Below are 24,564 nucleotides of genomic sequence, written 5' to 3'. Positions count from 1 at the left end.
TATCAGTTGGTTGGTTGATTGAAACCTAACTCTCTTCCTAGTTTCCCTATTTTTGCCACCATCCTTCCAGTTACTTAGGTTCTCGACCTTAGAGGCAGCCTCAGCTCTGTGCTCTTCCTCAGTCCCCACATGGAATCAGTTGCAGTCTTCATAGCCTATTTTGCATCTACCCCCTTCCTTCTCTTTACAGTCACATCACTCTAGTGCAAACCTCCCACCTGGGCCATTGCAGTAGCTTCCTAATGGGACTCTCTGCTTGCAGACTTTCTCTTCTCTAATCCATTATTCATATAGTTGTCAAGTTGATATTCCTAAAGCATAAGTCTGTCCACATCTCTCTCCTTCTCAACAAGTTTCAGTGTTATTGCCTCCAAGATAAAATGTAAACTCCTCTGTTTGGTATTTAAACCCCTTCACAGTCTGGCTACAAATGATCTTCTCAGACTTATTTTCCATTATTCTGTTTCATGGACTCAACTTTCTGGCCAAATGATAGTATTTTCAGTTCCTTGTACATGATGTTCCATCTCTTACCCTTTTGTCTTTATTCACTCTGTTTGGAATGCTTTCACTTATCACCTTTTCTTCTTGGAATAGATAGTTCCCATCCAAGTTCATTTCTAGTGACAGCCCTTACATGAGGTCCTTCTTCATCTCCCCAATTGTTAATATTCCTCCTGCCCACCAGAGATCATGGAGTAGGGCTGTAATCCCAGCTACGGGGCAGGCCAAGCCTAATGGATCTCTTAAGCTCAGGAATTCCAAGCTCAGTAGCCTTTGACAATCAGGTACCTATCCTAAGTTCAGCATTGAAATCAAGAGTAGGAGACCACCATGTTTGCCTCAGGAGGGATGAAGCAGCTCAAATTAGGAAGTGGGATCCAAGTAAACCTTCCACTTCTAGTTCAGGCAAGATAGGGAGACCCAAGTTCTTAAAAAACGGAAATGATTTCCTTGCTCTAAAATTGTTTGTATGTTCTGTATTATATCTCTGTGTCCATACTGAAGAATATAAGTTCTTTGAGAGCATAGACTGTTTTCATTTAGTAGTGGTTTAATAAATACTTTTTGAATTGAATTCAATTCAATTTTCAAGGGTGCCTTTAGATCTCAATTCCATGTGAACAGAGAGGCCAGTTTTCAAGGGAGGCCACTTAGGAAATTATTAAAATGCTTAGGGTGGGTCAGAAATATTCTGAGAGGGAAGATTCTGTTTGATATTGTCCCCAGCATATGTGTACATGCATGTTACTCTGTGTATATATGTGTGTACTGTGGATTTAAGAATGTCATCGGATTTTTAAATTTTTAAAATTTGTTTTTTTTCCTGATTTTTAAGGACCAAGACAAGACCAAACCTCTGTCCACTCTGGCCAACTTGGCCATCATCATCACAGATGTACAGGATATGGACCCCATTTTCATTAACCTGCCCTATAGTACAAACATCTATGAACATTCTCCTCCGGTAAGTGCCTCAGCCAGACTTCCTTTACTCTCTTCCAATGACACCCTCATTGGCAAACTGGCCTTGAGGGAGAGAAGACAGGGAACTAGGGATTCCCCCAATTTGGAGTGCCTCTTTGGGTGAGGGTTTGGGAGGCAGTGACGCATAGAGGAAAGAGTATTGAATTGAAAGTCAGTTGATCTTAGAATCAGAGATTTAGAATTGGAAAGAACCTTAGAAGTCATAGAGTTCAACTCTTTTTTTAATTAAATTTTATTTTCAAAGATCTATCTTTTCTCCCTTGTCCGCATTAGGAAATCAAGAGAAACAAAACTTGTGTTACAAACATGTATAATAAAACAAAACAAATTCTTGCACTGACCATGTCCAAAAACAAAATAACCTCAGACTGCATTCTGAGTCCATTGCCTCACCTATTTCATCATGAACCCTCTGGAATTATGATTGGTCATTATGTGAATCAGAGTATTTCCAAGTCTTCCCAAGTAGTTGTCTTTACAGTATTTTTTTGATTGGAGAAGTTGTTCTCTTGGCTCTACTCACCTCCTTCTGGATCAGTTCATACAAGTCTTCTTAGGTTTGTCTGAAACCATGCCTTTTATTGTTTCTAGCAGCACAAGAATATTCCATCACATTCGTTTAACATAATTTGTTCAGCCATTCCCCAATCGAAGACCATTCCATAAGTTTCCAATTCTTTTCCAGCACAAAAGAGCTGCTATAAATGTTTTTGTATATATGCAACCCCCTCTTTTTAACAAATGTGGAATCTAAGACCTCAAGAAGTCAAGTGATTTGCCCCATCTCAGCTTCTTGTAATATGTTAAGCATATCACCTTACCCTCCTGAGCCTCGGCTTTCTCCCATAAAGTTAATTCTTGTGATGCCTTTGAGATTGAAATCTTATAGTCCTTTAGTTACTGCCTTATTCAATCTCTCACCTACAACCTCAGGCTTGTCAAAAAAAAATGATAAGAAAATATGACCTAAAACAGGGATATCCCTTGACCTCTGAAAGTCATGGTAGAACCTTCATGCCTTTTGAAAAGAAAGATGGACGTAAGACGATAGCCTTTGTTTGTTGAACAGAAGGTGAACTAATTGAGAGGTTGGAAACAATGGTAGTAACAGAAGGGAACTAATTAGGAGCTATAGCAATGGTGAGGAGAATGAAGTCATATTAATGGTCCAGCCAGTGGAAATCCATTTATGATCATTCCTATGTGGTTAGGAGGTTAGAAAACTAGTCTTGCAAATCACAAAGATCTTGCTGTTCAAATCCTGCCTTAGATGTTTACTTTTCTCTGGGACCTTGGATAAGTCCTCTCAGTCTTAGTTTCTTCATCTGTAAAATGGGATAATAATATCACCTACCTCACAGGGTTGCTGTGAAAATCAGGGAAGATAACATATGCAAACATATGCTAGCTTTTATTATTAATATTACTAAGATGAATTGATGATGTCACTGGCATAGATTCTTTGCACTATCCTCTCCTGCCTTCTCATCCAATGAAATTCTTGTCCATATCTCTGTGTAATTCTATCCTAAAGGATCCATCCAACTCTTTGAAAGTCTTATATTCTTCTTTTAGTATTCCATGGTGCCCAAGCAGCACTTGAACTATCCAGGCTGTTACCTCTCACTCAGCACTTGAGAGGCCTGCTGCCTCTTTTCCTGGTCACACATGTTCTCAGGGGAATTTTTTATCTCTGGAACACAAATGGCCATTGATGAGCTGCAGGTGACCTATGCCCCCATGTCTTATCACTGCCCTTTAGGTCACCTGCCATTTTGATTCTTCTGAGCTCGTAATGTTGCTCAGACCTTGACATCCCATTGACATACCTGGGGTTGGAGAGAAGATGGGGATGACCAGGGAGGTAACTAGTTCCATATACCCTGTGGCACCTGAATGATTCACAGCCATACGGCTTTGCCAAGAGAATGCGGATTTTAAGGAGATATTTTGCTGCAGTAACTTAGGCTCATTGAAAGCTGGGTAGTTTTCCATATGTAATCAAGCCCAGTCAACTCTTTTGAGATCAGCTCATTGTCTACCCACAGCACTTGTCCAAGATCTGAATCCCAGTTCTTTGTAACCTTGGGAAAATCATTTAACCCCTCTGGGCCTCAGGTATTTTACAGCTCTGTACTAAGTCATAGATGACATTGTATTAATCTAGGGCTATTAAGTACTTTATATGCATTGTCTCATTTCATCCTTTCAATAGCCCCGAAGCAGATAGTACAAATATCAGTTATCCTAATTTTTTGGATGGGGAAACTGAGACTTAACCTAGTCAAGTGATCGATTGAAAGTCACCCAGAGACTAGATCTTGGAATCAGGGTCTCAAACCTAGGTCTTTTGATGTCAAATCCAATTCTTTTTCAACTAGACTACATTGTGTAATAGGATTTTTTTTTTAAACTGTTCTTTCTCCCTTCTGGCAACTGAAACTTTGTTCCTGTGTGCCTCAGTTACCCTGAATGGTGCTGGGTTAGGATGGAGGAATTGACCAAACCAATTGTTTTAAAGTATATGTGTCTGACGGTGCCCTTGGGGAGGAGGGGTGGTGTACAGGGTGGAAAATATTGTGATCTCCTCAAGATGGCACTCTTAATGTCATTCCCATTCTGATGCCCCCACTGAGGTGAGCAATCCCATTCAGGGCCTTATTCTACATTTCCAACCTAATTTCCCATTGCTTTCCAACACTCACCATCCTTTCTAGTTACATTAAACTTCCCTCCATCCTGCCATATTCACCCCTCCATCATGCTATTCCAGTCCACTTAGAATGAGTCCTTCTGTCCTTCCCACCTCCAGAATCACTGCCCACTGAGATGTGATTATTCTTGAAGGCCTCTTAATTGCCACGTTCTCCGTGAAATCTCTTTGACCATTCCATCTTCCTTCCCCTGACCCTGCTCTTACCATCTCTTCCCCACCGACTTACTCTAGCACCCATTAGCCTCTACCACCCAATTGAATACTTCCTGCCTGCTTCATGTTGTTCGTTATTCATTCAGTAAGTTAGTGTCACTCCCTACCTAGACTGAAGGGTCCCTAATTTTGTCCTTCTTTTCTTATCTTCCTTGATACATTTTAGGATGTGGGGTACACATTAAGCATGGGGAGAGGGGAGCAGGGTAGTGCCATGATTTCAGTGGCAAAAGAATTCCCAGTGTGGAAACTTAATCCACTGATCTAGAAACTTATATTCACAGAGAATTGTCTTGGCCACTGAGAGACTGAGTGACTTGTCCAGTGCCACAACCAGTATGAGTCAGGAGCATTGGGTTCAGTTCCAGCTGCCCCAGTTTAGGAAGGAAAATGAACAAGTGCAAAATGTCTAGAGGAGGGCTACCAGGAAGGTGAAGCACTTTGGTCATGTCACATGACGACTGGTTAAAGGAACTGTGGATAGTTGGCTGGAGAAGATAAGACTCAAAGGATACATGATGGTGATTTTCAAGTCTCAAGGGCTCTTGTGTGGAAAAAGGACTATATTTGTTCTCTTTGACTTGGAGGAGAGGGAGGGAGGAAGGGAGAAAGGGAGAGAGGAAGAAAATGAGGATTCATTAAGGACCTACTATACATCAGGCATTGTGCTAAAGACTTTACAATTATTATCTTATTTGGTCCCCACAATAACTCTGGGAGATGGGCACAATTATAATGCCCATTTTACAGTTAAGGAAACAGTGCCAGACAAAGGTGATGTGACTTGCCCAGGGTCATATAGCTAGTAAGTGTCTGAGGCCAGATTTGAACTCATGTCTTTCCTGACTCCAAGCCCAACACTCTATCCACTGCACCACTTAGGGCAAAGCTCAGGAGCAAGGGGTGGAAGTTGCCAAGACACAAATGTAGGCTCAACGTCAAGGAAAATGCTCACTGACAATTGGAGCTTTCCAAATTGGTCAGGCTTCCACGGGAAATGGTGACTCCTCCTCTTACAAGTCCTCAAGCAGAGGTTGGGTGGCCATTCTCCAGGTGTTTATGGTAGCGATTCTTTTTGTGGATGTGTTGGGCTATGTGGCCACAAAAGTCTCTCCTGACTCTCCAATTCTATGACTCCTGACTCAGAGGCAGCACTCTGTCCTTCAAACCACACAGACTACTTAAGGTTTCCATATAACCTGGTTTTGTAAAATAAATTTTATTTATTTCTTTTGTTTTTATAGAAATTAAACTTTTCAATGCATCTCCCCACTCCTTCCAGAGACTATCCTTTGTAACAAAGAATTTGAAAAGGAAGGTAGGGGCAAGAAAAGTTCAGCAAAACTAAACAGTTTATTTTTTTAAAGTCTGACATCATTAAATGCACTGTTGCATACCCATAGTTCCCCATATCTGGAAAGAAGCTAAGGATACAAATTAAGGAGGAGAAAAAGGAGGGGGTGGAGAAAGGGGAGGAGGAAGAAAAAAGGGGAGGAGGAGAGAGAAAGGGGAGGAGGAGGAGGGAAGGGAGGAAGAGGAAGCACGGTTTGTCTTTATTTTCCACATTTGTATCCCCAGTGCTTAGCATAATCCCTAGCGCATAGTAGGTGCTTCATAAATGTTTATTGTATTATATTGTGACAGAACCTGTGAGATCAGGCCTAATTCCTCAATGTTAGATTTCTATAACTCTGTTCTGGCCCCTGGTCATGGCTCCCACATAGCTCTTTCAAGTGGTCAAGTGGAGGACAAGTCAAGGAATTCCTTTTGCTAAGTCTGGCTGATACAGTGCTAAATTTAAGGCATTTTGGATATTCCCCAGGCAACCATTGCTGGTTCCCTGGGCAGCTGGAAAGACAGTTTTAGTGTCCCTGAGGAACACATTTACTCCCAGAACACCAATGTTTCCTCTCCTGGGCTCCATTTGCAAAAAAGGTATTTCAATTCCACATCTCCTTCCCATCCCCAGGTTTTTCCACACAAGTCAATCGGTCAATCAACTAGCATTTATTAAGTGGCTACTATGTGCCCAGGAAGGATATAAAGAATGCAAAAAACCCTAGTCCCTTCAAGATTGCTAATACTTTTGGCAACTTCTTAAAGCCTGATTTATCCATTATCATCATCACCACCACCACCGTCATCATCATCACCATCAGAATATTAATGAACATATAGCACTTTGCATATGTGATCTTATTTTATTTAAACGGTTCTATGGCCTTCCTTCATTCTTCCATAAGCCTTTTAAAGTTCAGAGCCCTGAATTACCCACGGTCCCATCCCCAAGTCAGTCAAGTACTACCAAGATGATTACCCACCCTTCGTCCTCTCCATGAGGGAGTAAGACACCCTGCATTTCCATCCCAGCCCTGTTAGCGAGAAGGCTTCACAGACTCTTCCACCACTGTCTCTCCTGTTCCCTTTTTATCTGTGACTCCCAGCATGTCTGTGTTTCTCTATCTATGTATCAGGTGAGAATGCCTAATCTAAAGTGTATATATTACCTAATAAAATCCTTCTTATTTGGGATTATTGCATCAAATTTTAATTTCCTCACTCGAGCAGCGGCATGTCAGCCTGCCCGTCAGCGCAGGGGCGATAGAAGGCGGAAAGAGCCGATAGACGGCAGCAAATTCCTGCCAGCTGATTCTATCAGCCCTTTGACTGGAATTGACTGGAATGAAGGACTGCGAAATAGGATTTTCTGCCTCTGAATCTGCTGTGACCGCTCTCAGAAGCCCCCGCTGGCTCTCCTGCCCAGTCCGTTTCCCTCCTCCCTCTTAAGGGACTCCTCCCACCCCGTCATGGGACTGTCGGTTCACCTTTCAAGTCTTTAATCCCGTAACAGAAGCGGGGAAAGGAAGAGAGTAGATAGGAAGACTATTCTCATAGTTATATGTATAGAAGAGGAAATAGGTCCTCTAAGAGTGAACTTGCCTGATTTCTCTCCCTCCCAAAATGCTGCTCTTCTTAAGGATGCCCATATGTGATGGAGAGGAATCTTAAGCATTCCGTTCTGTTCAACAACTATTTAAGTACTGACAATATGTAAAGGGGGGGGGGGGTGGTCAGAGAGTGACAAAAATTAAGCAGCACCTGCCCTTTAGGAGTTTATAATCTGTGGGGAGGAGGATACAATAGGCATAGGTATGATACAAGGGATTTTGAAGAAAAGAGCTCTGGCCAATGGAAGGATCAGGGAAAGCTTCATGCAGAAAGATGCACCTGAACTGAACCCAAAAGGAAATTGGTGAGAAGTGGCAATGATGAGTGAGTGCATTTGAGGAATCTGGTAAGAACCAGCACTTTGAGCGTGGGAAACTGCTGGCAGTCCATTGGACCAGGAAGATGAAGCACTTGAAGAGGAGTTAATATGAGATATGGATGGAAGCTGAGTGTGGTGGGCCACACCTATGTGGTAGTCCTTGCAGCTGGGGTGGCTGAGACTGGTGGATTGTTTGAGTTTAGGAGTTCTGAGCTGCAGTAGGTCTAAAGCTGATTGGGTATATGACTCACCAGTATGGTGGGAGTTGAGCAATTGAGTGCAGTTGAAAGCCACCAGGCTGCCTGAGGAGGAGAGAACTGGCTCAGATTAGAAAAATGAGGAAAGGAAGGAATAAAGGAAGGAGGGAGAGAGGGAATAGAAGGAGGGAGGAAGAAAAGGAAGGAAGGAAGGAAGGAAGGAAGGAAGGAAGGAAGGAAGGAAGGAAGGAAGGAAGGAAGGGAGGAAGGAAGGGAGGAAGGAAGGGAGGGAGAAGGGAAGGAAAGAGGGAAGGGAGGGAGGAAAGGAAGAAAAAGACAGAAGGAAGAAAGGGAGAGAGGAAGAATAGAGGGAGGGTTAGAGGGAAGAAGGAAGGAGAGGGAGGGAGGAAAAGAAAGAAGGAAAGTAGAAGAAAGAAAGAGAGGGAGGGAAGAAGGAAGGAAGAAGAGGTGAGGAAAGGAAAAGGAAAAAAGAAAGAAAAGAAAAATGACTGGAAAGGGAGTCAGAGGGGCCTCCAAATGCATCACCATTAACCCTCTGCACCATGTATTACTCCCTCCATATGTATATGCCCATAGCAACCAGAGAAAAAGACTAACAGTTAGAGTGCCTTTGATCCCATCTCCTCCCATATTCAATAACAAACCATCCCCTCTATCATCCTCACTCTCTTTTGTCTTCACTCTCCCCCTATATACTGGCATCTTCACTGCTGCCTACAACCCTGTTCATGGCTCCCCCACCCTTAAAAGTCACTCATTTGATCTAACCATCCATACTCGCTGTCATCCTGTATCTCTGCTCCTCTTCTTGGGCCACCTTCTTGAGAATTCCACAGGTATCTCCACTCCTCTCATGTCACTCGCTTCAAGCCCTCCATAATCTGGCTTTCTGACCTCTCATTATTCAGTTGAAACTACTCTTCCTAAAGTTAGCAAATCTTTCACTTGCCCATTTCAATGACTTTCTTCACTCCCCTTCCTTCTTGACCTCTTGCAGAAGCTTTTGACATTCTCATTCATGCTTCCTGGATGACACTACTCTCTCTGCATCTCTCCTGGGTCTCCTCCTATCTGTCTAACCACTCTTTCTCAATCTCTTTTGCTGGATCTTTACCCAGGTCATATCCACCAACCACGGGGGTCCCCCAAAATGCTCTCTCATCTCATCTCATCATTTCAATTATGTCATCTTTATGTAGTTGATTCCCAGATCTATCTAGCCACTTCTAATATCTCTCCCAAGCTCCATTTCTTGCATTTCTAGCTGCTTTTTGGATATCTTCATCATTGTAATCAATAACATTTACATAATGCCTTAAGGTTTGTAAACTGTTTTACATGGGTTATCTCACTGGATTCTCATAACCCTGTTCATTATGTGCTATTAAATTCCTTTGACAGGTGAGGAAACTGAGGCCAGGAAAGATTAAAGGACTCAACTAAGGTCACACAACTGATAAGTTTCTGAGGCAGGATTCAGACTCAATTCTTTCCGACTTCAAGTTCAGTGCTTTATTCACTGTGCCAGCTGTCTGCCTCTCATTTGATCTTTGACAAGGCATCTCAAACTCAACATGGCCAAAACAGAACTCATTACCTTTCCCTGAAAGCTGTCTGCCTTCTCAACTTTCCTGACTGTCAAGAGCACTACCATCCTCCCAATCTTCCAAGCTTAGATCTTGATGTCATCTTTGACTCCTCACTTGCCCAAACTTCCCCCCAATATCAGATTTTATAGATGTCCCCTTTTGCCCCCCTCACACAGCCACCACCTAGTAGAGGTCCTCAACACCTCTCATCTTGACTATTATAATAGCCTTCGAGCAGGTCTCCATCACAGAAATTTCCCCATTCCAGTCCATTCTCCACTCAACTGCCAAAGGGATTTTCCTAAAGCTCAAGTACAGCTACTCCTTATTCAATAAACCCTAGTGGATCCCTTTGAGAATTCATCGAAGGAACTAGGGAAGTTTAGCCTGGAGGACCATCCAAGATTAAATACAAAAACCCTCTGTTTAACATTTCAAGTTCTTTCCTATAATTCCAGTCTTTTGCTTCCCTCCAGGCACTCTGCAATGTAATTCTACCAGGCCACTTGCTATCCTTCACATGCAACTGTCCATTTCCCACGTCCATGCATTTGCACTAGCTGTCCCTCATATCTGGAATGCTTTCCCTCCTCACCCTCTACTACTCATTTTCCTGGCTTACCTGAAGACTCACTTCAGATTCCATTTTCTACAGATCTTTTCCAATCCCCTGCTAGTTCCTGCTCACTGAAATTACCTTCTTGTATGCACTTAGTTATTTGCATTTCCCCTTCCCATTATGATATGAGCTAGTTGAGGACGATTTTTTTTTTTGTCTTTCTTTGTATCTTTAGCATTTAGCATAGTGCCCGACACAGAGTAACTACTTAATAAATGTTTGTTGACTAACTGCCCTATAGAAACTCACATTCTAAAAGATTACCCACACCTTGAGCATTTCAAAGGGTCATCCATCTTCCCAGTAGGCATTCATCATGCAGTCTGTTTATTTAGTGCAAGAAGACCAGGCAGAGTATATTCCCAGTATGCTAAACTATAAGATAAAGGATCTGGATTGCCTGGAAATCTCCAAACCACAACCTTTAGCCCTCTAGCTCAATCCATTTCTACTTCTCATCTTTCCCCTGGTTATGACCCTCTAGGTCCCCCCTGGGTTGTAGTCTATTTCAGGAGCCAGCAGAGCGTATTGTCCAGCCCCATAATCAGAAAGGGCTTTCCCTTCTCTCTGCCTTTAGAAATAAATGTCAGTATATTGAAGAAATAATAATTTAGAAACTGAAACAAGTACTTCATGTTCCCAGGAGCATCCACTCCTCCCAGTTAATTCCTTCCTATAATATCTCTAGCCTGTCTGACTGTACCTGTATTAAAAGCTCAAGGTTTTTATTAAAAATGGATTTATTTACAAAAAAAGAAAAGAAACCCCAAACTTTGTCAGGAGATCATCAGATCCTGCTTGCCACAGCACAGGTGTGTTTCTCATCACAGGCTTTCATCCTTGTCCTCTAATTGTACTTTCCTAGTTGAAAGAGCCACCTGCTCCCCTGGATCTCCTGGATCACACCCTGGAAGACCCATATAGAACCCTGCAGATCAAGAGTCAAGAGCCTGATACCTAGTGCTAGCTCTTCCACTCATGAGTCATATGGGTTTGAGCTAACCACTTTACTTCTTAGGATTCTATTTCTTTACCCGTCAAACGAGTGGCATTAGACTAGATCAGAGGTGTCAGATTTGAGACTGCATCAACAAACCTCCCAGGTGTGGCCAGAACCAGATTAAAATGCAATTGGGAAATTTATGTATAAATTATATATATAATATTTATTTTTATATATGCATAATATATGTTATATATTATATATAAATATTATGCAAATAATGTAAAATAAATTACAAAATAAAATAATATAAATTTAATAAATACATGAAATATATAAAAATACAACATTTGTTGTTTCAGTCATTTCATGCTCTCGATGACCCAGTTTGGGATTTTCTTGGCAAAAATACTGGAGTGGTTTACCATTTCTTTCTTCAGCACATTTTACAGATGAGGAAACTGAGGCAAACAGTGTTAAGTGACTGGCCCAGGGTGATACAGCTAGTAAGTGTCTGAGGCCAGATTTGAACTCATGAAGATGAGTCTTCATGACTCCAGGCTCAGTGCTCTATCTGCTTCACCACCTAGCTGCCTTACAATACAACATAGATAATCTTAATATGTGATTTTCTAAGTTGCCTTTTAAGATTTCAGTTTGACACAACTAGACTACATGACTGGACCTCAGAAAGTGCTTTGTTATAATTATTGTAAGAATGGGCTCTCTAATAGGTGGTGAGAGTATTAAGAAGGTCTTCAAAGTTTTCTGTAGCTAGTGTGCCTTCTGCCCACCACTGGACATCGTTGGTTGCCCTACATCCATTGTCTTTCTGGCACATATTCCTGTGATCTGTCTCATGCCTGTAGCAAGTGCTTATTAAATGCTGACTATATGTCAGTCATACAAGATTATATTTATGTAAACTATATTTATATATGTGACATACAATTATATATAATGTAATTATAATATATGATATAATTAATTTAATTAATTATTAATTTTATAAAAATAAATAATTTTTATTTTATGTAGAAATTTTATATAATTATATATTATGTTATATATGATATTATAGTGTAGCATAGTATAGTATAATACAGTATAATATAATATATATTATTCAAATGACTCCTTCTCTGTGGTTAGTGTGTGCACAAATAAACTGAAAGTCCAGGACACTGCTCTCAAAGGCGTTCTTGGTCTAACATTAGGTGTAGACCACACTGAGTGCATAGAGGTTTGGGTCTTCCCCAATCTCATCTCCTTCAATTAGCATTTTTAAAATGGAATACTGGTTGGTGTGGTTTTCATTCTGACCTCCAGCCCTTGCTCTTCTCCTGATTCTGGTAGAAGTAGCTACTGGTCTCCTCTATTATACGACCCTACTCTTAGGGACTAGTAGAAAGCAACCTGAATTGGCTAAGATAGGGCTCTTCTAATTGGAATCAGGGCCTTGTCCAGAGGCAGAAGGAAAAGGATGAAAAAATGGCTGTCTATACTTTCTCAGAGAGAGAACAAGATAATAGGGGGTCAAAGTCCCTGGGTGCTTGTCCCCATGGGCCAACTAGGTGATTGCAGGCCAGCCTGACCTATTTGATGAACTCCTTTCAGAAAACTGGATTCCCTGTCCCTCCACACACTCAACATTCTGTCTCCCACCTGTGCCTTTGTACAAGCTCCCCCCACCCAACCATGCCCAAAATATTCTCTCTGTGTACCTCTTGGAATCCTTAGCTCTATTGAAGGCTCTCATCAATTCTCTGCTCCTAAATGAAATCTTTCCTCATGCCTTCTAATCATTAACCCTCCCCCAAATATATGTATATGTGTATATATGTATACATGTATGTATATGTGTTGTATGTATGTATTATAGTTATAGAACTGTCAGCCTCTTGCCCTCCTTCTACACACCCCCAGCCCAAGTAGATCTAAGCTACTGGAGGGGAGATGCTGCTTCATTTTTGTCTTTGTATGCATACCTGCATTATAAGTGGGATTGTTTTATTCTTTGTGCTTGAAATCTTAGGTGCCTAGGCAATGCCTGCCATATAGTAGGTACTCAATAAATACTTGGTGATTGATTTAATACTTATTCCTACTGAACTGAATTCAGGAAATCCATTGGAAAGATGACCATTTGTATATTAGAAGAGGGGAATAAAAACCTTATTGAAAAATACCAGCTCTGATATCAGTTCTGACAAATATAATCTACTGAATTCTAATGGTTCCTTTCTCTATGAACTGGGTGAACCATTAGCTATTTTGTCTTTTATCTTCCCAAGGGGGTTAAAAGAAGAAGAGAGGACCAAAAGAAAAAGTGAGAAGGGAACAACCCAAGGAATGTACAAGGTGGTTTATGAGGGGAATTTTCTAGACAAGCTTGAATCAAGGGACAGGAACTAGGAAGCTGGATGTCCCATAAGCCATGTCAGCCAAAATACTCTTTGGCTGGACTTTGACTAAGTACAGAATCGATCCTCTCTAAGGTCATTCATTTTTTATGTTTTTATGTATTGTGAAAGGGCTTTTGGATTTTTTTTTCCTTATGCTTTATCATCAATACAAGTTCCTTCTGAAAACACCTTTGTCATAGCTAGATTAAGTGTAAAGGAGATTTTTTTCACATCTTTATAAGAAGAGACCAGTATCTCAGTACCACCAAGGTGAGGGTTAGAGCAGGAGGTTGGTAGCAAGGTAGGACCATCTCTCAAATCATGGAAAAGCTGGTGAAACTGAAGAAAATAGAGAGTAGGGATAGAGTTAAACTCAACCATGGACATTAGCCTCTTCTCATCTTGGTGATAGGGTTCAAGGATCATATATTTCTAATGGGAAGGAGTTTTAGAAATCACCAAAACCAGGGATACTTCGCCTTCTTTTTGCCATGAACCCATTTGGTAATTTGGGGAAGCCTACATGTACCTTCTCAGAATGATGTTTTTAAAGGCATAAAAAAAAATACATAGGATTATAATCAATTATATTGAAATAAAGTTGTTAAAATATTCTAATAAAGAAACAAGCTTTTGTATGCCCAAGTTAGGAACCCCTGATCTAGTCCAATCCCCCAATTTCATGGTTGAGAAACTGAGGCCCCCAGAAATAAAATCACTTGACCAGAATCACAAAGGCAGAAAATAGCCCAGCTTGGATTCAAGCATCAGGTTTGGGGAATCTAAATCCAAAGATGGAGAGGGTCTTTGACTTGCTTTTTTGTCAGAAGTTTCTGTTCGTTGGTAGTTTGGCCTTCCCTTTTAATTGGCACATCCCTCAGGACATAAGGACTGATGTCAAGGCGAGTCAGTATCATCAGCCTAGAAATTCAGTCAGAACAATGGGAGGAGGAGACCTGAAGGGTGATCTGTGTATTGGATAGGAACACTCTATTCCAACCTTCAACTGATAGATGATGACATTGGCACAAGGCTGCCAGGGCCTCTTGGGCGCCCTTATTAGTTATGCAAATACTTCTGCAGACATACTCCCTGAGGAAGAAAGGAATGCCTCCTGGCCAGTTTTCCATAAACCAATACAAACATAGGAGCAAAGGGTTATAAATGCCGTGTACAGGGCATTAATTGTGATAGAGGAAGATTAGTGCATCTGATATCTGGGGAGAGAGCAAAGGTTAGCATGGTGAGATGGGAAATTCAACCATCAGGGGCCACCTCCCTTGGATCCGCATCGGCTCTTACCCAAACCATGGGTTCAGCTTGATTGAGCTGTGTGGTCACTGTTGTAGCAGTCTGTCCCATTGCCAATTTTACTGTCTGTTTGGTTTGATAATGGCATTTAATATTCAGGGTAATAACTGAGCTAAGGTACCTGTCCTGCTTCTCTCAGACCGTAGAAAATTCCTAATAGCTTCTATGACCTAACCAAGTCTTTCCCATTGTTTATACTCAAGTCGTAGAGTTGGAAGTGACTTGAGTTAGGAGATGTTGGTTCCTATATTCCAAACAACACAGTAACTCCCTCTACGATGTCCCTGGTCACCTCACCTCTCCTTAAATGCTTACCAGGACAGAGAGCTCACCACCTCACAAGGCAGCCCCCTCCATTTTTGTGTCAGCACTAGGCAGCATGGTGCGGCAGACAGAATGCTAGATTTGCTAGAGGACCTGGGTTCAAATTCTAATTCTGTCTTTTATTAATTGTGTGATCATGAACAAGTCATTTCAGGGGCTTGACTCCTCTGGGAGTCAATTTTCTCTCTGTGAAATGGATGAGTTGTATGAAATGACCTCGAAGGTCCCTTTTAGCCTCTTTACATTGAGCCATAACTAACTTACGTAATTTATATAATTACAAAAATTACACAATTTATTTCCTAGTAACTTCTGCTCCTTGGACCTAGTTCTGCCCTCTGGTTGTCTATCATACACCCTTCAGTCTTCTCTTCATTAGGCTCAGAATCCTCTTTTCTATTCCTCATGCAAATGTAGTGCTTCTAGAATCACATTGAATTGCTTTGAATATAGCATGCATTCCAGACCTTTCACCATCTTCCAGACATTCACTAGTTTCTTCTCAATGGCACTTTTAAAGTGTGGAGCACAGACCTGATTATGGAATTGCAAGTGTAGACTGACCAGTATAAAGTACAGTAGGTTTATCATCTCCCCTAAAAAGAAACATTATACTTCTATTAATATTCCTGTTATTCAGTCATTTCAGTCATGTCTGACTCTCCATGACCCCATTTGGAGTTTTCTTGGCAAAGATACTGTTAGTGGTTTGCCATTTCCTTCTCCAGCTCATTTTATAAATGAGGAAACTGAGGCAAACAGCGTTAAGTGACTTGTTCAGGGTCACACAGCTAGTAAGTGTCTGAGGCCAGATTTGAAACCCAAAAAATGAGTCTTCCTGACTCCAAGTCCAGTGCTCTTTCCACTATGGCACCACCTAGCTGTCCCTTCTGTTAATGTAGCCTTAAATTATATTAGCCTTGGGATGGCTAGATCACACTATTGGCTCATGTTGAGCTCAACTGAAGCCTCTCTGACTTTCTCACATGAGCTACTGTTAGCATTAGTCTTCCCAGTCCTACAGTTGATTTTTTAAAAACTGAAATGTACTTATCACCATTATATTTAATCTCTTTAGATTTATTCTAGCCTGTCAAGATCCTTATGAATCTCCATTCTGTCTTCTAATTATCCCTTCTAGCTATGCCTCAACAGCAGATTGGATACACTTGCCTTTTAGGTCTTCATTCAAGGCAATGACAAAATTGTTGAATTGGATGGAACCAAGTAGAAATTCCCATTACTTGTGCCAGGACCTCAGGTTTAATGTTGATCCGTTAATCACTCTTTGGGTGTGGTCATTCAGCCAGCTGTGATTCTACTAAACTGGACAGTTGTTCACCCCATATTTTCAGACTTTCAGCAAAAGTATCTTGAAGAGACTTTGTCAGAGGTCTTGCTGAAGTCAGTATACTGTGTTGATAGTATTTCCTTGTTCAACAAGTCTAGTAACCCTCACAGAAAAAGAATGGAGATTAATTTGTCATGAACTATTCCTTGTTAATCTGTGTTGGCTCCTAGTGATCACCAAAATCTTTTCCAAGTGCTCTCAAACCATCTATTTGATGACATCTGTACTTTTGCCAAAGATTGAAGTTAAGCTTATTGGTTGGTAGTCTCTGCAATCTACTTTTTTCCTCCTTGGAATATTGGGCCTCTATTTTCCTTTCTTTTCTACTAGAACCTCTCAATTAAGATCACTCAAAGATTCCATAGAGTGGTCGGATGATTTGTATCTTTTAGTTTTTCAGTGCCTAGATATAAAATGCATCTTACTCTCTAGAACTAATTTAAAAGCTATTAAATACTTTCTTAGCATTCCTTCACCTGTCTTAGACTTTGTTCCATCCTCCATGGAAGCAATGGAAGCAATGAACGTGAGCTTGGGCAGACTTTGAGAGACACTGGAGGACAGAAGAGCCTGGCATGCTGTGGTCCACAACAACAACAACAACACATTCTATCTTTTTCATTTTGAAGATAATTCTTTCTGGTGAAGAAGACAGAAACCAAACAGGAGTGGAGTGGTTCCACCTTCTTTCAATTCAACTAGCTTTTATTATGCTTTTTCTTCATACTATTTTCCTCAAACCATGAGCCTAATCCCCATCTCACTCTTCTTGCTCTAAATATAGGTGAAGTTTAAAAATCTCTTTTGTTATGCTTAGGACTTTTCACACAACTTGGCTCCTTCTGAGTCTTCTAGTACTTTCCTGATACTATTTGTGTAGGTTTGTGTCATTCTTTTAAAATTCATCTTTGCTTGCACTCTCCCCCTCCCATCTCTTGTACATTGGTCCAAATGGGTCTTTCTAATTCTTTGTTGGATACCCCCATCTCTCTCCAGGTCTTTTTAGAGGAGCAGCATTCTATTTTGGTTATTTTGGTAAAATATTATTTGATAAAAGAAATTTCTCTATTTCTGTATACTCTGGTGAGGCTCAAGAAGAGACAATGATCTACCTAAGGCTCCATAAAGATTTGGTGGCATATACAAGAGTAGAACCCAGGTGTTTCCTCTTTAAACCTTCCACTGAGTGACTTGTTTGACTGTAAGGAGATGGGAAGTGGGGATGGATGTTGTGGAGGAGAGAGAAAAGTCAGTCTAGTATAATAGAAATATTGCTAGATTTGGTGCTAGGAGAGTCCTGGCTTTGAATTCAACATCTAACACCATTTGTGTGACCATGGAGGAATCATTTAACCTCTAAGTCTCCTCTTCCTTATCTATGATATGCAGAATCAAATACTCCATTGCCATTACAATCAGGTGAAGTGGCGTTTGTGTGTGTGTGTGTGTGTGTGTGTGTGTGTGTGTGTGTGTGTGTGTGTGTAAAGAAAGCACTTTGTAAAGTTTAAAGGCTATCCTTGTCAGTTATTATTTTTTAGGGTTAGCCTCCTCCAGAGGACATTTCCCTAATGACTTTGGGGCTTAATTGCCCAGGACAGGGAGGGAGCAGACACCCTGCTGATTGGCCCAGCATCATGAGGATTTTCCCAGCCAGTGCTAGGAGAGATCCTTCCCTCTAGAGGCTGACTTGGTTGGTGTGGGTAATGGGAACAGCTCTTGGAAGGACAACTAACCAAGGGGGACATGAAGCCCCAGTGGTGGTACTCATGGCCTCTGTTTTTGTCTTTGGCAGGGCACAACAGTGCGTATGATCACAGCGGTTGACCAAGATAAGGGCCGGCCTCGAGGAATTGGCTACACCATTGTCTCAGGTAAGCCTGTTCTTGTGAGGAGGAGCTCCTCTGTTTTACTGGTAAATAATCTGGGCTATTGGAAAACTATGGTTTTGCCAACTTCGCTTGAACTAAGTTGTGAGCAGAAATGGATTAAGATGGCTCTCTGTAGAGAGCACTCACTGTGCTATTGCCATCCTGGAGTATGCTGGAGTCAGCTCTAATGGAGAAAGCCAATTGTCCAAATTTCAGTGTGAACATTTACAACCCAGAAATCTGCAAACTACAATCAGGACTTGACTGATTGTTTCGTTGACTGTCTGGTCTTGAAAAATGATGGAGATAATAATATAGATTAAAATGAAAAGTGCATCTTGCATCCTTTTTTTGGAGAGCCTGTTGCTAAATATCTACCAGCATACCCTTGGTCCAGGGTATGTGACCCCAAAAGGGGATAAATAACCAGAACAAGTTGGTTCTTATGAGGGCAGCTAGGAAATAGGAGTGGGGATGACAAGATGGTATCTGACTGAAGTGAAGATTCTGGGGAGTAGAATCCCACAGCCTGGTGAAATCTCCCTGTGCCATCAATTGAGTTGATCCATTGGTTTCATTTGGTTTGGTTTTTTTTCATGAGTGAGTGTTTTTGAGCTGGGAGGACAGCTGAGAACTATGGTCCCAAAGAGAGACTATGAGCATACTTTGCAGGGCAGGGAACCTGATGATGCTAGCTGTCTAATTTTTTCCATCTTTTACCACCTACTAAAAGTGCTGAGCTCTGTCCCCTCCCCATCCCCATCAGTACATCCTTGCATCAGCATCCACTCAGTCATTTGTTCCATGACAGCCTCCGAGTGACCCTGCTAAAAAGGCTGGATTATTTGCTTTGATACCAGACGCTAGGAACAATTTTGAGTGCAGAGAGATGACTATCTCCCACCTTCCCCTCCATCAGCATCCCCACATAAAAATACCTGTAGCAGCCAAGTACCTAAGAACACAATTCCTGATGCTCCAAGGCACAATGGCTGTCTGTTCCTCCATCATCCTACCTTCTCAGATCCCTGTGGGTGGAAAAGGGAATCTAGATCAAGTCTCTTGGAGTCTGAAGTACCAAGGGCTCCTCATACCTCAGTCTGTCTATACCTGTTAAATACTAGCCCAGTAGGGCTTCTGGTTTAAATCCCAGTTCAATTCAACAAATATTTATTAAGATGTCTCCTTTAGATAAAAAGACAAAAGTGAAAATAGTCAAAAGAATATACACAATGACTATAACAACCTCACTGGAAATAACAATAGAAAACCCAAGTGAACGCTGTAATTAGAAAGACCAAGCCTGGCCCAGAAGAAGAGATGGCAGAATGCAATCTTTTCTCTTCTTTACAAAGGTGAGAGACTGTAGGGGTGAAATCCTTTATATATTGTGAGACTTGGCTAATGAGTAGATTACCTTTGATGAACTACCCTTCCTCTATTAGAAGAGATGGGTCTGGAAGGGGCAGAAGGGAAGAAAATACCAGCAAATGATCATGTAAAAATAAAAAGGAGCATTTTAAAAAATGAAAACATCCTGTATCCCCAGGGACTTTGCATTTTCCCCTGAGACTGGAACAAATGGTTTCCTACCCTGTGTTGAAAACATCAATGTTAATTTCTTTGTGTGCTTGGTGCCTCTGAGTCCCCTCTGAGGCACCAGCCATCCTGGTGAAGGATCAAACGCTGTTTGAGGAATCTCTGGGTCCTCACTAGGGGGCCAGAGGGAGTCATGGGACCAGAGACATTGAAGCAGAATTGGGGAAGTCCTGGGCCCCAGCCCCAGCTGGTAGGGGACATTGAGGGAATGAAGAGGGAAGCAAATCCTTTTTGTTTTACTAAATTACAAAGCTAAGAGCTGCCCAGGGCAAGGTGACATGTGGCTGGAATTGAAGGAAGTGCTGTGTGCTAAAAGGATGCCGTATGGAGTGGGGGAGAGGGAGGGCAGGGAACTGCATGTAGCTGGGTAGAAAGCTTTGTGACACTGATGATGTGTTAGCAGTGTCAGAAAGAAAAATCATAGGATTTATCAAAAGCTCTGGGCTGCTTTCCTCCTTTCCCTGCCTGGTGTTATACAGCTGAGAGCATCCTATGTCTTGTCTCCATAGCCAGGGATTTGCAGGTCAACCTGATAGGTAGAAAAGACCAGCGTATGGGTGAGTTAGCCACAAAAGAGAGTGAAAAATAGTCACTTGACATTTGTTAAGTACCTACTATGTGCTAGGCACTGTGAATCCTGGCCTAAGAGGAAGCAGAGATACCTTATTACCAACACTGGTTCCAAGCCTGTCCCAAATTGGATCAAAGGAACTTCACTAATTCAACAAGCATTTATTAAATGCCTACTATGTAATAAGTACTGGAGATTCAAAGGACTTAGAATCACCAGCCCATAGACACCATCCAGTTGAGTCCCACACATTTGCTCTCTAAAATCCATAGAGTTTAAGTGATATCCCCAAGGTCACGCGGGGATTGGATCAGAGGCAAGATCCGAACCCAGGTTTTCTGATTCCAGGGTCAGTTCTCTTTTTACCATGTCAGGTTCCTGCCCTCTTACCGAGACCATAGAATTGCTGATAAACTATGATGATGCTGAAATTTGGGTCATTTGAGTGTGCATCTGAGGGTAATAGTTAATCCTGAATCTAGCCCATGAAAGCCCTTTGTATGAAGGATGCTTCTCATTTTTCCCATCCATCATGTGCAGTTCTGAGCTCCTCTACTTATTCCAGCCCACACTAGTCTCTTCCTTCTCAGACCTCTTCTGGCAGCGACATACAGTGCTAAACTATTCAGCATTTGATAGGGATACAAAGGAGCACTAGGTGGTGCTGCAACGAATCGGGTCCTGGACCTGAAAGCACAAAGACTCATCTTCATGAGATCAAATCCAGTCTCAGACACTTATTAGCTGTGTGACCCTGGGCAAGTCACTTATCCCTGTTTGCCTCAGTTTACTCATCTGTAAAATGAACTGGAAAGCCCCTGCAGTATTTTGCAAGAAAACCCCTCCATGGGATCACAAACACTGGGAAATGACTGGGCAACAATAAGGATACAGACTAAATCATTATTTTCATTCATTTAAGGAAATTCCAAGGTGAGGAAACTCTTTCTATCCATGAAAATGAGCGTTTTCTTTGCAGTTTATATTCTTAGAGTTGCCTAGAGCGAGATATCAAGCCCTCCTCTTGCTACAAGCCCACAACACTAGTCAGTTCTGCCCCAGCTAGATTAAAATGTAATTGAGAAGTACTTAATCAAAAATAAAATAGAAAATATCACATTTTAAAACAGCCAAGGGCATAAATCCTTATGCATGAATTCATTCCCCTTTTTCTATTTGAGTTTGATGCCACTGGCCTAGAGCACTGAGAGGTTAAGTGTCACATAGCCAATAAAGGCAGGATTTGAACCCAGGCCTTCGAAGCCAGCTCTCCACCCAATGCATCATGCTGCCTCCCACATCTTGTGAATGATCTAGAATTATATCATCTATAGTTCTATCTTTCCAATGAGTCTGTCTCTTCCTTGAGAAAAGGGTCTGTATCTTGTTTTTATCTTGTTTCACTCACAGTGCCTAGCATAGAGTTGAGCCATAGGCATTCCATAAACAATTCTTGCCTTCAAAGAGTTATATTCTAGTAGGAAAACAACGTGTGCACATATAAAGATCTACAGCATGTCCAAAAGAAATGCAAGGCATTTTCAGAGAATGGAGAGTCACCATTAACTAAAGGGATCAGGAGAAGTGATTGAGCTGAGGTTTGAAGGAAACTCGGGATTCTTAGAGGTCAGGGTTAGGAGGGCATGTGTTCTGGGCTAGGAGAACGGTATGTGCAAAGGTATAGAGATGGGAGATGTAACACCATGTATGAGGAAGAACAAGAAGACCAATCTGGCTGGCTCATAGTGGAGTGATAGCAAAAGCAGGTCTGGCTTGATCCAAAGGCAATGTTCTATGGGGCATTCTGAACTTTTACAAATGTTGAATATAGACTCAAAGAATCCTTTTCTGAATACATTTTTGGAGTAAACAGAGGCTGCCTTCAACCCCTCTCTTCCGACTTGAGACTTCACCTCTACCCTGTCACCTTTAGGCCTCTGTCTTGCCCCCTCAGCCCCTGTATGAAGGGTAGATTGTAGGACTGGTAAGGGTGGTCAATAATGAGATCTGCCCTATTCCTGAGTACCAGAACCTGGTTCCAGAAATCAGGGCTTGACCATTTCCAAATGGAGAGAAAAGAAAGAACTGCTATCCCTGGATTACAGGCCTAAGAGTGCCAGTTAGTCAGTAAAGACAGTAAGTGACTCTGCTGCCTGAAGCAGTAGCTGAGGTCAGCTGGGATGTCCCTCTCTTTTACCTAAATATCCCAAGAGCCATGGAATGGTAATCACCACCTGTTGGTACAAAGTAGATTAGAGCCTTAGAATATACTCTAAGGGCAAAGGCCATGCATGCCACAACAACCCCTCGATTGTGTAAATTGGATGATATTATAATTAATTGCATTACAAATAGGTTCAAGGGCAGACCCAAACAGTGATGATCAATGAACCAGAAGCACTCTGAAGGAAGGTCTCCAGTAAAGAACTACCTGGCTCTGTCCTCGATTTGGTCTTGTTCAACATTTTTAGCTTAGAGGAAGGCATCAGTGACACATGTAACAAATTTGTAGATGACACAAAGCTGAAGGATAACTAACGCAGATGATAAAAATAGAATAGAAAAAAGTTATCAAATTGTAAGGATCACAGGCAGAATCTGGTAAGATAAAATCAAGCAGGAATAATCACAAAAACAATTGAGTACCGTGGATGGAGCTGTACATTCACTGGATGGGGTTGAGTGTCATGCATGGTGAGATGACAGTTTGTGTGAAGGTGACCTGGTGACATTAGTGGACCACAGCTTCACTGGGACGAGTTAACAAAGTGGCATTTCATCAGCACAAAAACTAACACCATCTGAGCCTGCATTCATCAAAGCACGTTGTCCTGGACAAAGGAAGTTGTAACTCTGTCATACTCTGCCATGCTGGGACCACATGTGGACCTTGGTGTTCAGTTCTGGGCGCTATATTTGACAAATGAACTCACTCAGATGAAGCTGGCCAGGATGATGATGGAGCTGGAAATAAGTCCATACAAGAATTGGTTTAAACCATTTTTGTGTCACACACACCTTGCACAGTCTGGGGAAAGCTGTTAACCCCCTCTCAGAATAATGTTTTTTAAATACATTAATAATAGCTACCTTTTATATAGCACTTACTATGTTTCAGGCACTGTATTAAGCATTTTACAATTATTATCTCGTTTGATCCTCCCTGCGAGATTTTTACAGATGAGGGAACTGAGAGAAGCAGAGGTTAAGTGACTTGCCCAGGGTCACAAAGCTGGTAAGTGTCTGGGACCATATTTTAAATCAGATCTTCCTGACTCCAGAACCAGCACTCTATCCACTACGCCACCTAGCTGCCCTCAAAGGAAACCAGTTATACTGAAATACAGTTATCAAAATCTATTTTTTTCAAAGTTCATGAGCCCTAAATGAAGAACCAAGCGTGAATAGAAACCCCCCCCAAAGAGGGGGTACAATAGCTGCCTTAACTATTTGAAGGACTCTCATGTGGAAGAGGAGAGAAATTGTTCTGCTTGGTCCTGGAGGGTAGGAATAGCGGCAATCAGTGGAAGCAGAGAAGCAGATTTCAGATTATATAAGGAAAAACGTTCTGACAATGAGAGCTGTTCAAAGGGGTTGGGGGGCACAGGGGGCAAATCTGACTTGAGAGAGTGTGGGTTCCCATCACTAGAGAACTTCAGACAAAGCTGTAGAGGCTGTTCATCCTTCAGGCACGGCTTGGAATAGGCGACCTCTCAACTCCCTTTGAGCCCTGAGTTTCTCTGGCTTTATGATTTAAACAGGTTTAACCTCCTGCGTCACTCTGTTGTTCCATCTCCCACTGGGGCCCCAGCAGCAGGTGGGATTTATATCCTCCAATGAGCAGGTCTTCCCTTTACTAATGACCCTTCTGTTTTGCCAAGTACAAAGAGCCAGCTTCACAGTTTTATCAGGTAAGTTATGGCCCTATTTCCATCATTTTGTTCTCAGCCTGTCATGGCCAAACTGAGACTGAGGGATGACAAGGTGATTTTCCACAGAAGGGACCTGGCTCAGATCCCACCGTTTTTTCAGCAGCTGGCCCCTGTCTCCACCATAAGCCAGCAGCTTCCATTTCTCCAAG

The 24,564-nt window shown here is 41.8% G+C and overlaps 1 protein-coding gene across 6 annotated transcripts in view; it reads left to right on the top strand.

Moving 5' to 3' along the window:
• Nucleotides 1–24,564, top strand: part of CDH23 (cadherin related 23) — a 597,280-nt gene that overhangs the window by 275,245 nt on the left and 297,471 nt on the right. For all 6 annotated transcript variants that reach the window (XM_072628247.1, XM_072628248.1, XM_072628249.1 and 3 more), the window contains exons 8-9: nt 1,340–1,468; nt 18,238–18,316. In XM_072628247.1, the coding sequence (XP_072484348.1) occupies nt 1,340–1,468; nt 18,238–18,316 (208 nt within the window). The remainder of the gene's footprint in view (nt 1–1,339; nt 1,469–18,237; nt 18,317–24,564) is intronic.

The sequence above is a fragment of the Notamacropus eugenii genome, chromosome 1 (genome assembly GCF_028372415.1).
Source record: "Notamacropus eugenii isolate mMacEug1 chromosome 1, mMacEug1.pri_v2, whole genome shotgun sequence".
NCBI lineage: Eukaryota > Metazoa > Chordata > Mammalia > Diprotodontia > Macropodidae > Notamacropus > Notamacropus eugenii.
This window is presented reverse-complemented; position numbering and strand designations above follow the sequence as displayed.